Raw genomic sequence first — 12,807 nt, forward strand, 5'->3', positions numbered from 1 at the left:
AATTAATCCGCTGATGCACAATTCAATTTGTACTCTCGCTGAAAGTTACACAAGACGTAATCTAGATAATAGATTTACGTACATCAGGCAAGGTAGATAGTTGCTTTTGGTGTCAAGCTTCAACAACAAAATCATGGTTTAACAAACACAATCTTATCTGATAGATAAATTAATACAGAAATAAAGTCTATTTGACGAAAATATTATTAATAATAACAAATGATAATATAACTGGTAATATAAACTAATTATTTTAATTTAGGAATAGGTAAAATATACACATATATATTGAAATATATATTGAAATAAGGATTGTGTGTGAAAAATTAAAACACTTATTGTATATCAATTTTATACAATTTTAAGATTTATTTCGATATATACAAAACATTGCTTCGTATTAATGGAGGCTACGCGCGCTAGCTTCCTTGTGAAAGTTCCTCATTTATCTTATCACTTAGTCAATTCGGACAATACGGAGGAATAGCAGGGAGATAATAACGATTGTCCGAATATTGTCGAGTAGCGACGTTATAATGCTCGCGCGTGTATACTCCCACATTCAACGTACAAATATATAGAAACACGCATTCGCATGGATTCCGATCGCTAACGCGTTCTTACGCCGATCCTTATGAGTGTACAATTCATTCGGATAATGATCCACTTGTGGGATCCTAGGGAGAGTCTCACACGTTGCGATTTATTTACTGCTGATTTTATGTCTGCGAAATCTGATAAAAATAAACCAACGTCTTTTTTTTTTCAATTTTTCAATGCATTAAGGGCTTTTCCAGTTCAGTCTTATAATTTTGCGTGCGCGCAAATTCGGATACTCGTAAAATGCAAATCAGTTCAATCGGTTTACCGTACGATCACAAATGAGAATATAGAAAACGATGTCGCTTATGTATAAATTGTAATGATAAATTTCTGATTATAACGCGAATTAAATCGTGTGGATATCCAATCGCGATAAGCAAGCGATGAATTTGGCAACTGATTCGTTGCGAAACGCCCGTTTCACATGTTGTTATCCCTGGGCGTTTTAATGCGAGATCGTTAGCGAGAGACCATTACAACTGTTGAAATCGCAACGTGCATGCAATATTACGCTATACCTATATCACCGTTACGAAATGGCGTAACTAATTTTACAAACGGAACCTCTATGCGCTACACCATAAACTGCTACAAGAATATATGTGTACTATATTTGCCTATAACGTATATACGTACACACGTATATGTATATACATGTCTAGCACGAATGCGAATATATACCTGCTTATGTAAATGTATCTACAATTGTGTGATTTAGATCTTGTTGATAACGATACTTCCGGTAATCGCCCATCTCACGTTGTGATCTCTATTCGCATTTTTCGGCAATGCCAGATTCTTAAACGTTTTCGGCATTTTTTTCTCTCGACGCGAATTATTATTGAACTTTTATATTGTGATAAACATTTTAAAAGATAAAGCGATTTCTCTCAGTTTACGTAGCAATTAAAATCCGATTGTCCCCATCTGCTGGTTATTATGGAATAAGAGTGGATTGTTTCCGAAAATGTTTTTACAAATTATGCTACGTTTGGAGTTACGATCTCTGGTCTGGGAATCCCTGGATTATACAGTCTTCTTGCTTTCTTATTTCTTGCCTAACAAAGATTAGAGATTATATATCACTAAGTAATATAAACAGAAACAGATTTCAAAGTTGAATATACAAAATATTTTTAAATGGCTGTCTAACCTCACGCCTAATCGCGAGGCATAAGGCATCACTAAGACCATCAGTTTACCAGGACAACTGATTAACGCAAAAATCATATGCACCTGCATTATTGTCTCTATAGTTAGTACATCAAGCTAATTATCAGCTTATCACCATTCTTTCACAAATTCTCTTTCTCTCTCTCTCTCTCTCTCTCTCTCTCTCTCTCTCTCTCTCTCTTTCTTTCTATTTAAATAATTGTATATCACATTTACACTTAACTGCTAGAGCATCTTATGATCAAGAGATATATTTCACTTTTATTTCGAAATTTCCAAAGCAACATAAAATTCTAAATATGAAGATGCTTGAGAGACTAAAATGTCTTTTTAACATCTTGATGACATCCTTTGTATATTAAACTTTTTGGGAATATTAATTGTGACTTATCGTTTTCAACACCGATCAATGTAAATATCATTGTCTTTCGAATTTTTTTGCGATCTTTATTCTTACTAATTAAGGAAGTTCATCAATAATTGGTCCGCCTGTGATTAGATTTCGACACTCTGGAAATGTCGCTGGAACAGAGTCGTGTCTCGCTTTTCTTGCGGAACACTCTTCGAACGAATTTTCCGGGAAGTGTCTCTCGGCTAGGTAGCTCCAGCTGATTATTTGGCACATCTGAACGAGGTCGGCATGTAGAAGCTGCCCATTCGGAACTTAGTTGGTTCTTCCTGGGTGACCCGAAGGCACGGCTCGCTGCAAGTTCTCACTATCTCTCACATGTCCTCCGTGCTGAAGCTACCGATCAGACCCGCCTCTGTGTCCACGTTAGAATCGCACTGCATCACCCACTCCCATATCCTCTTGGTGACGACTTTCTGGTCCACCGTAGTCTCCAGGCCGTAACTGTTGAGCAACTTCCTCAGCTTGTTCTTGTTCTCGTCCACGTTGTGCCGATCGTCCAAGATGGTGTCGAGATAGAGCAGACTGTCGCCTCGCCTGGCGAGGCTCTCGCTGACATCGACCGACGTCGACGTCGCGCTGTGGCTGATCTTACTGACGCACCACGAGTCCTTTAGATACTTGTTGATCTCGGTCACGTGCGGCCTCTTCTCCGGCTTGTGTTCAAATGCTCGCCTAAAGTATCGGAGTAGCCTAGGAGTGAAGCGACGGAAAGTCGGTGGGATTTTGGTGGTACGTCGCTTCAGCCATCGTTGAAAGGCCGAGTAGTCTGGGTCTTGGATCAGGTCGGCGCTCTGCCACGGCGGGTTGCCGGTCAGGCAAACGAAGAGGACAATGCCGAATTGCCAGCAGTCCGAGCTCCTCTTGCAAGCGTACCTCTCGTTCTTGATGATCTCGTGAATCTCGGGCGGTTGGAACGGCACCCAGGTGCAACGGATTTTATTCACGAGGGTGCCCTCACGCCTCGTGCAGCCGAAATCGCATAGCTTCACCTTGCTCATATCCTGCGCGAACACCAGCACGTTCTCCAGCTTGATGTCGCGATGGGCCAGTTGTTTCGAGTGGATGAAGTCGAGGGCCGAGGCAAGCTGACCAGCGATTCTCTTACAGGCGTCCTCGCTGAGCCCGCCGGCTTTCACGTTGCCGGCGAGATCGCCGTAAGACGCGTACTCCTGCGCGAAGACGAAACATTTCTCTGCTTTAAAGGCGACGGCGTACGAGCAGAGTATATTGGGGTGCGGGCTCAGGTGGTACGAGTAGTGGAATTCTCGGAAGAAATCCTTTTCCGACGTAAGTTCTTGATGAACCGCTTTCAGGACCACCCTCGTCTGGGTAGCCCTGTGCGTCGCCAATAGAACTTTCGCGAAACTACCCTCGCCTAGAGTCTTCTCCACATTGTACTCCTTCGATAAGTCCAGTTCCTCGAGAGGCACTTCTTGCACTCTGTGGATACCTGATTCTTTCTTCTCGTGTAGCTTCATCTGGAACAAAAAAAGAATTCAAGGTTATTCTAGAAATAGATCTTTTTACTTTGGGCTCTAGATAATGACAGTCAAACTAGCCGCACAGAAACCAGCCGCATTCAGGGGCGAATAGGGCCTCTGCGGGGCCCCGGCGCAAAAAATTTTGCATTTTGCATTTAAATTAATAAAAACTCTACAGATCAGTTATATAAAAAATAAACATTATCACAAAATTTATTTCAAGTGCATCTAAGCATGTTGAGTGAAGAACTTTGCGATTTTCCCGCAGTTTTCATTACGCGTTATAGAGATTCGTGACATATATTGAATATAACAATTTTTAGCGGTCCTGTGCCACTTTTAAATGAGCTGGGGATTGTTATACGAAAAATAAACAATACGAAAAAATTTATTTCAAGTGCATCTGAGCATGCTGAGTGAAGAAATTTGCGATTTTCCCGCATTTTTTATAATAAAATCGCAAATTTCTTCACTCTGCATGCTCAGATAAACTTGAAATAATTTTTTTCATATTGTTTATTCTTCGTATAACAATCTCCAGCTCATATGGAAGTGGCACAAGACCAGTAAAAATTATTATAGTCAATTTTTTCGCAGTTTTCGTTACGCGTTATAGAGATTTGTGACATATATTGAATTTAATAATTTTCGGTGGTCCTGTGCCACTTCCGTATGAGTTGGAGATTGTTATACGAAGAATAAACAATATGAAAAAATTTCTTTACTCAGCATGCTCAGATGCACTTTAAATAAATTTTTTCATATTGTTTATTCTTCGTATAACAATCCCCAGCTCATTTAAAAGTGGCACAGGACCACTAAAAATTATTATAGTCAATTTTTTCGCAGTTTTTGTTACGCGTTATAGAGATTTGTGACATATATTAAATTTAATAATTATTGGTGGTCCTGTGCCACTTCCGTATGAGTTGGAGATTGTTATACGAAGAATAAAAAATATGAAAAAAATTATTTCAAGTGCATCTGAGCATGCTGAGTGAAGAAATTTGCGATTTTTCCGCATTTTTATAATAAAATCGAAAATTTCTTTACTCAGCATGCTCAGATGCACTTTAAATAAATTTCGCGACTATGTTTATTCTTTATATAACTGATCTGTAGAATTTTTATTAATTTAAATGCAAAATGCAAAATTTTTTGCGCCGGGGCCCGCAGAGGCTATTCGCCCCTGAATGCGGCTGGTTCTGTGCGGCTAGTTTGATTGTCATCTCTAGATATAGGTCTACATAGTAGCGAACGATGTTTAGAACTATGAAAAATTGAATACAATAGTACGATTAGATATTTAAAGAAAATCATTTTGTTTAAATTTAAATTAATTAATTTTATTTTTAAAAGCATCTTAGTTTTATATTATTATTTCATTATAATTTATTTTTATTGTTATTATAACAAAGACTGATTTTTTAGCTCTTGTTATTTTTATTTCGTATAGACTGTATAGAGACTGGCGTATTCGTCCTTGCCATTTTCGTTTTGTATAGACCGCCTCCTCGTCGAGACCGGAAATTAGAATTTCATCTGTCCACATTGAAGGACATCAACATTGATTTCATACTTGGATAACTCTCTCTGTCAAAGGAATATTATCTTCGTCCCGTGGGAACAATGAAGCTCAGGAATATACCTACTACGCCTACAATCGTCAATGCGACAAACGTGCGACCATATTCAGGAGCGTTCCCACGCTTCCTTCCGCAAAAAGATAATATTCACACTTCTTCTCCGATCATGCAACGCGCGTTCTAGTTCATAAATAGCAACGCGTAGATCAATCGCGGTTCTAGAATATGATATATCGCGAACACGTGCGATATTGTGAGTTGTGCGAAGTAGAAACCGTCTGAAGAAAGATTCTGTCGATGACGTAAGCATTCTTCAAATGAAAATACAAATCTTTGTTTAAAAAATTTTGTTTTTCAAAGAAAGTTTACAAGACGTCAAAAAATCTGATTATTTCTTTTGACAGAGAAAATAACATAACTAGATAAAGCTTCATTTTCTTTAAAATGTGAAGTAAAATTTACTTTATATAATTGTTATTTTAATTTGGGAGTTACTATTTGGAATTGAGTATAATTCTGTCTGACATTTATGAAAAAAGCTGACGCACGATTTAAACTTTGACATGGAAGATTCAATTATAAATTGATTCAAGGAATCTACAGATGAAAGCAAGTACTGAGAACTTCATATAGATATGGCACGTGTACAACAGAAATCGCGTATTTCCCCCGGTAAAGTGCACGAACTAGAATTTATCAGAACCCATCTGTCGTTGTTGCATAACGGCAACTTTAAGCAGACATTGATCTATTTAACGATATTCCTTGCGGTTTTAGACGCCGTTTCTCTTCCAGTCACGCTCACTGCGTGATTTCGCACGTGCGTCATCAAACGCCGCGCTGCATCTGCTCTCTCGTGTAAATGGAATCGTGTGTTATGTTTCCTGCTCGATTTTACGATCGCCCGTCTCGAGAATCGATAGTTCGGTTAGTGGAGCGCGCGGCAAGAGGAGTTTTTGGAACGTCGCCACTGGAGATAGCGATCCTCATCTTCTTCGCGCGCATCACCGTGATGCTTTTTCTTCTGCTGTTTTCTTTCGGTGAAGAGAGCTGCGCTCTCACGGTGCAGCGGAAAGCCTGAGAGTCGGGCCGGACCGGAGGGTGGCCGGGTGAACCCAGGACATTTAGACCCTCGCTAGATCAATAGCGAGGACCGTTCACGCTTTGGTCGACGGCGCGTGAATCTGGTCGGTGCCGAATCCCAAAACTTTCCGCCAAGCTCGCACGCAAATTTTATTTTCATGACAGAGCGTCGCGTATTCGCCATTAGATTTGTCGTTTAATTTATTATCACAATTTTAATGAAAAATAAGGCAGAATCAATTAAGTATGATGTAAGATTGAGCGCAAATCATAAAAGATAATTATGTATATGGCAGAATAACAGTTGTCTTTATTTTGGGTCAGTTGAGGATAATTCGAAATGTTACATATTTAATTTACATTTTAATTTACGTTTTAAAATACAATTTAAACGAAAACTTGAAAACCAGATAAGCAGAGATGGCAAATATGTTAAATTATTGCCTTACGCCACTCAACACGCATAATCAGTCGAAATTTTTTAAAACTCAAAAATTAATGTTTATGAAATTTAATATCTATATATTCATATTATTTAAGTTTATTTTACAATATATTGTTATTTACTTCTGATATTACTTATGTCTGATACGAACAATTTAATAATTAAAGAATATATATTCTTGACTTTTAAGCGTTTTGAAAAAAGATTTAAGGGTTTAACAAGTTAAGAGTTAAGCTATATTCTTAACAGTTTAGAAAGATTGTTTGTTTTATATATATATATCAAGCTGCAACCCACAGATCATTAAGAGACATATAAACTACACGAAAACAAACATCGTTCGTTTAACGACGAACATTTATCTTTTTCGAGTCGTTCAATAAATTTCTGGAGATCTGAGACACAACGTAAATGTCATCATGTGACGAAACGAATGCAGTATGACGCGACAGATTTCGTAGGTGACGATCACGTATATTTTAATAACGTAATACGTCATATCGGATACGGGACGAAGCTTCATATCGAGAGCTCTCTCACTTTAATTATTAATGTGATACGCGAATTACATGTCCTTGTCTCGTAGGTGTGTGTGTGTGTGTGTTTGCTGTGCGATCTTTATAAAAACGTTGCTCATTTAAATTCACACTTTATATGTCATACTGACTCTAATTTTGGCAAATAGATAACGGTGTCTCTCGTTTTCTATTTTCTGTTCATTGTTTTATGTCACGGTTATTTTTTCACATTACCACCGGTTCGGACCGGTTAATTCTGACAAGCCTCAGAGGCACAAGTATATTTAGCATTTATGTTTACTGAGCACTCTATTTTAATACACGCGAGTTCACGGCGTTATACTTGTGCGTGCGTCCGTGCATGCGTGCGTGCATACCGTGCATTTAATGAACCAATTTAGCTGACATATATAGAATCGACAACTTATACGCGCTACAAGTGTCACCGAAATTATCTCTGTTAAGTCCTTAACGAATTAAACGTTTGTAAACGTATACTATGGTATGCTACAATTGATTGTACTGTTAATTTCTTATGGTTTTTTTAATTGACAATTTATTATAGTTTTTTGTATTTGTTATTTTTTTATTGCAACACATTTTACAAAAATTCATGGTCGTCATTAAGCACAGTATAATTTTGAAAACATAATTTTTAAAATATATCTTTAATTCTCAGCAGATACGAGAGTCTTCCAAAATCCCATCATGTAAAAAGCGGATTTCAATATTAATGAATTCTTTTAATCGGGTTATATAAAATTCCGCCGTAAAGCTCAATAAAATTTAGTAACTGCTGAGATTTAAAGTCGGCACTATAGAAAGCGCCCTGCACAGTTATAAATTAAAGTTACGCAGCTACAATGATAGCGAAGTGATAACACGACAAAGATACGTACCACGCAAATTCGTTTGACAATCGACAGAAACGTCACTTCACTCTGGGTACACTGTGTTCAATGTATTATATATATATATCGATAAATACGCGTATAAATCACTCTTGTTCGACTAAATTCCGATTAGCGTGTCCTCGTTTATACATCCTCATATCGCGATGATGTTCTGACACGCGTATGTCGGCTGCTCACAAGTATCACAGACGCCGAATCCAATCAGCGCGCGTTAGGAATTATGTCAACTGTGTCCCTCTGACAATTTCGCTTTCGGAGCAGGTGTCACTTGAGAGACACGGCACAGAAATAGAGACTCCGGTGACGAGGTATCGATACGACGACGCTCGGTCACATTTCCCGTGGTGCGCGTATCTCAAACGTCTGGAGCGTCGTGACGCTCCGCGTCGCTTTTATAGACCCGGTCGGGAGGTGCGCAGACGTGGATTGTAAAAGGGTGCGAGACACACGACAACGCCGGTTGTAGGGCGAACGTAACGCCGCGTCGTGCGATGGTTTTTTTTAACGAGCGCATCATGCGAATCGACGAGTCGCGTCGTTACGGTGAGACGGACACTTAGATAAATAGAGGAAGTTACCTGGGGCGGGATATACCGCAGAATTCTTCCACGTGCCGCCATTGATCGATTATGCGCTATCCTTAGTCACGAATTGCCATATTCATGTTCATATAAAAAAAATTCTATCTTGTCGATCAAATTGTTGGTTTATGATAATTACAGAAGAATAAATACATTAATCGTATATGCAAATTAGATTTCTTTTTTATTTTGTTTGCGTTAAGTCGCGTCCATTAATTTTTCGTTACCGAATATATTGCTTACGTCTTCAATAATAGCGCATTCTCGAGATTTAGGAACAAGGACTCGATAACTATTCACGAATAATTAGAATTCCTTGCGAGCGAGAACGATGTGTAAGATAATAAGTGGAACCTTATATAAAAATTGAGATTGACCTATAACATTTTTTTCTTACTGATTTGTAGGAACGAAAGACATTAATACCCGTCTTTTATTCTTTTAAGTCGCTCTTTATTGTCTGCCTGACTGTGAATTTTGCAAACATAAAGCCATTTTGGTACCAGTCGAATCCACAAAGTATATTTTTGTACCTGCACGAATGGATTATTGACACGGATCGACTTAAAGTGAATTTATTGACTTTCCGCCGCCAGTCTAATATTCCAGCTTCCATGAATATAAAGCTAAATGAGAAAGGAATAAACGTCACGTGACTACAATCGACTTCTACAATTTATCGTAATTATATATTTTTGGATGCATCTATCGCGTTGTAATTTTAGAAAGTTTTAGTTATTGCTATCTATGATCGAAAATGATCTAAATGTAAAAGATTAAAATGTGTCCCGGATTTATTACAAATTTCACACTTGTCTCTTGCAAATATGTTTTACCCGATATCATTTTCTTAAATTTAACAACATGGACGTTGTTAAATAATGCAGATTACGCGTTTGTCGCGAATCCGAATTTACACCTGAAAGTATTTTTAAAATGTATGTCAAGTATACGGAGAGTCCATAGAGATGTTCGGCTGTGTACAGCCGGATATTAAAGATATAAATAGGAAAAACGGTCGATGATTAGTACAATGGAAGTAAAGTACAAGTGCAAGTTATTGTGTAATCATGACGAATCATCGATTCGTATTTTCTAATTCGCAACTTACGCGAAAGATCTTGACGTCGGCAAATTTCGAGAAACAGAAAGAATCTAGGTTGCACGAAAATATATTGGCGTCATCGAACTTGTACATTTACGTGGGCATATGTATCTACAAGTCCCATGGAACAGCAAGTAGAACAACGTGGTTGATTTATGTGGAAATCCCGAGGCAATCGTATACATTGACTTTTATTAGCAATAAAAAATTAACTTCCAAATAAATGACGAAATTGTGTAGCGAATCTTGGTTCGCAGTAGTGTCCGTCTTTACCTATAATTAGATTTTCGCGGATGCGGCTATTGTCTATTTTACGAAGCAACTGACTAAGCAACACTAGTCTCGCGCGCTTGCCAAGCAGCCATTGAACTTTAAAAACATTTATCATTCGCGCGGACGACTTCTTCCACGATCATTCTTTCGCTATATGAACTTTGTCATCTAACGATACTTGGAAGTTTGCAGGAAAACGTAATTCACGCCCAACTCTATATATCTCACTAAATCCAACTTAAGCCATTCCTGGTAAAGATATATTTTTTGTCGCTGTTGAGTAAACAAAAGTACACGAGACACCACCATTAGAGTGGTTGTATCTCGAGGAATTCTCCGAATAGACTGCAGAGTGAATCCGAATCAGGCTGAGAAGCGAATCAGAACGGAGGACAAAAAAAAATAGAAAAAAACAGCTGAAAGGAAAGAGGAGGAGAAAAGGATATAAGGGCGGACTTGTGTCGAAGAGGATTTACCTTCGATATACGTCTGTGAACGTGGTCCACCTACGCAAGGGCAAACACAGATACACATTGATCTCGCCCACGTGTGGATCCGCGAGACGAAAGCGCTTCAATCGTACACACATACACAATAATGACGCAATTTAAGAGTAAAAAGGGACGTGCAAGAAGAAGGACAAGAGCGAAAACTCTCGCGGAGCTGCCACCGCGACCGAATTGAGAGTCGGTATATAATTATCGAGTCGACGGTTTCGCGGAACGCGGTTGACGAAACATCTATATTGGAGAACCGCGAGATCTTCATCGCAAACTATGGTACATTCGGGTCTCGAGCTCTTCTTTATTCCTCGATATTTCATTGTGTATTTTCTCGCGCTCTAATATCTTCTAGATGAATTTGATTTGTCTTAAATGAAATTTTGGTGGAATATTATAATTTATAATGTATAAATTGTGTGGTGTGTGTGTGTGTGTGTGTGTGTGTGTGTGATAAATAGTTCAATATATTTAATAAAGAGCTTAATTACAGTTTTCTACTTCCACACGCTTTGTCAGGTATTGTATATTATGGTTTCTGACGTTGGATTTTGGCGATCTTCAGATTAGTTTCTTCGTACTATTTACTTTGCAACTTTCTAGATTCTAAGAGATTTCGCAGTTTTCGCAAACTCGAAGAGTTGATTTAACTTTGGCTTGGTTTAATGAATCTCTAAGGACGCCTTTGTTTTTGCCGTTATTTCCACGCGCATTAATCATTGCAGCTATAATAAACAAAAATACATACATGATACATAGCATCACTATTGAAAAATAAGATATGATTCTGCGAAGCTGTACTTTGTCGAGCTATCTTCTTTTTCTAGCAAGCTTTGATTTTCCCCTCGTTGCTTTTCTTAGATTCTTTATCTTTTTCATTTATTTATTGGCAAGTTTAATCTTAACTTTAATAACCAGTTATATAGGCTATTCCTTATTGAGCTATTTCATAATTTCCATATAGTCTATCCGCTTTTCGAGCAAACAGAACGTCACGATTAAATATCGCGACAGGGAGAAATAATAAATAATAAAAAAATATAATATTTTTATTCTCTACCGCGAAGATATAGAAAATGGGAAAATATTTTATTTATTTTTATAATTTATTTTATAATTCTGGTTTATTTCACTTCTATATCGTCTACGTATAGTTGTTTTAAAGTTATCCAATTACTAATCTTAATGGTCCACTTTTAAGAGATGGAGCCCTTTCTTCCTCTTCTATGTAGTTCAGGTGAACCTCGCGCAATATTTTATATGCTTCCTTAATTGCGCAGTAGCTGTTTCGCATTTGCGGGAACGACAAACGGCGTATTGGCGCCAGGAGATTATCGTCCGAGAGAAAAGAGCAAACATACGGTCCATGTTGCTTACTTACCTTAACACCGGTAACGTGCGTCAAACTGCCTATTTTTAGTCTTCTCTGTTTTCACTTTTCAGTTAGAACGTTAAGAAAAAAACGGCAGCGCATGAAGCAGGTGCCGAAACGCTGCGAATAGTAGCAACACGGTGGAGAGACGACGATGGACTAATTTAAGAGTCGCGATGTACGCATTATTTTAATGCACCCGATCGAATGCGCTGTACGTGCGTTCGTCGCTTCCACTCGAGGGTCGTTTGAATCGTTTATACAGGGATAGCCGCAAATTCATGTTTATATGCTTCATATGATAAGATGTATCTAATAAATTCGGAAGCGAGTTTTTTTAAGCAAAAAAACGTCGAAAAATTAAAAGCTTTTAAGTAACTTATAAGTAATTAGAAATAAAGAGTGAAATTTGAAGGTTGTTAATAGAATCAATAACATATTGAATCGCCGCTAACAAAATTGGGAGTGTACTAGATCGCATATTTAAAAAGGAAAACTGTGTGAAAAACAGAGAGATATAGATGGTATGATATCCTACGTTTATAATCCGCGTCATTAAATAAAAAGCGCAAAATATTGGATGGGACCTTATCCCACCAGCATTCGGTGATATAATTTGACAATCAGCAAACGGTTTTAAAACAACTTCGTGAAATATTTAACGAAATATTTATATTCGCGAAAATTGTACATTATTTGCTAAAAATTTTCAAATATTCTAATGTGTGTTTCAAGATTTCTTTCTTTATTCTCCTTTATTA

At 37.8% G+C, this 12,807-nt stretch overlaps 1 protein-coding gene and 1 long non-coding RNA gene across 2 annotated transcripts in view; one reads left to right on the plus strand and one right to left on the minus strand.

Annotated features, from left to right (window-relative positions):
- The window catches only part of LOC112454707, a 218,199-nt gene that overhangs the window by 7,842 nt on the left and 197,550 nt on the right, over positions 1-12,807 (plus strand). The gene's annotated exons all lie outside the window — the stretch shown is intronic.
- Positions 757-8,561, minus strand: LOC112454683 (serine/threonine-protein kinase SBK1). The gene is made up of 2 exons (XM_025016200.1): positions 8,201-8,561; positions 757-3,666 (listed from the first exon to the last, which is right to left on the minus strand). The coding sequence occupies exon 2, from the start codon at positions 3,664-3,666 to the stop codon at positions 2,500-2,502; it is 1,167 nt and encodes a 388-aa protein (XP_024871968.1). The 5' UTR covers positions 8,201-8,561; the 3' UTR covers positions 757-2,499.

This window comes from Temnothorax curvispinosus, unplaced genomic scaffold (genome assembly GCF_003070985.1).
Source record: "Temnothorax curvispinosus isolate PA1 unplaced genomic scaffold, ASM307098v1 QBEX01000525.1, whole genome shotgun sequence".
Lineage (NCBI taxonomy): Eukaryota > Metazoa > Arthropoda > Insecta > Hymenoptera > Formicidae > Temnothorax > Temnothorax curvispinosus.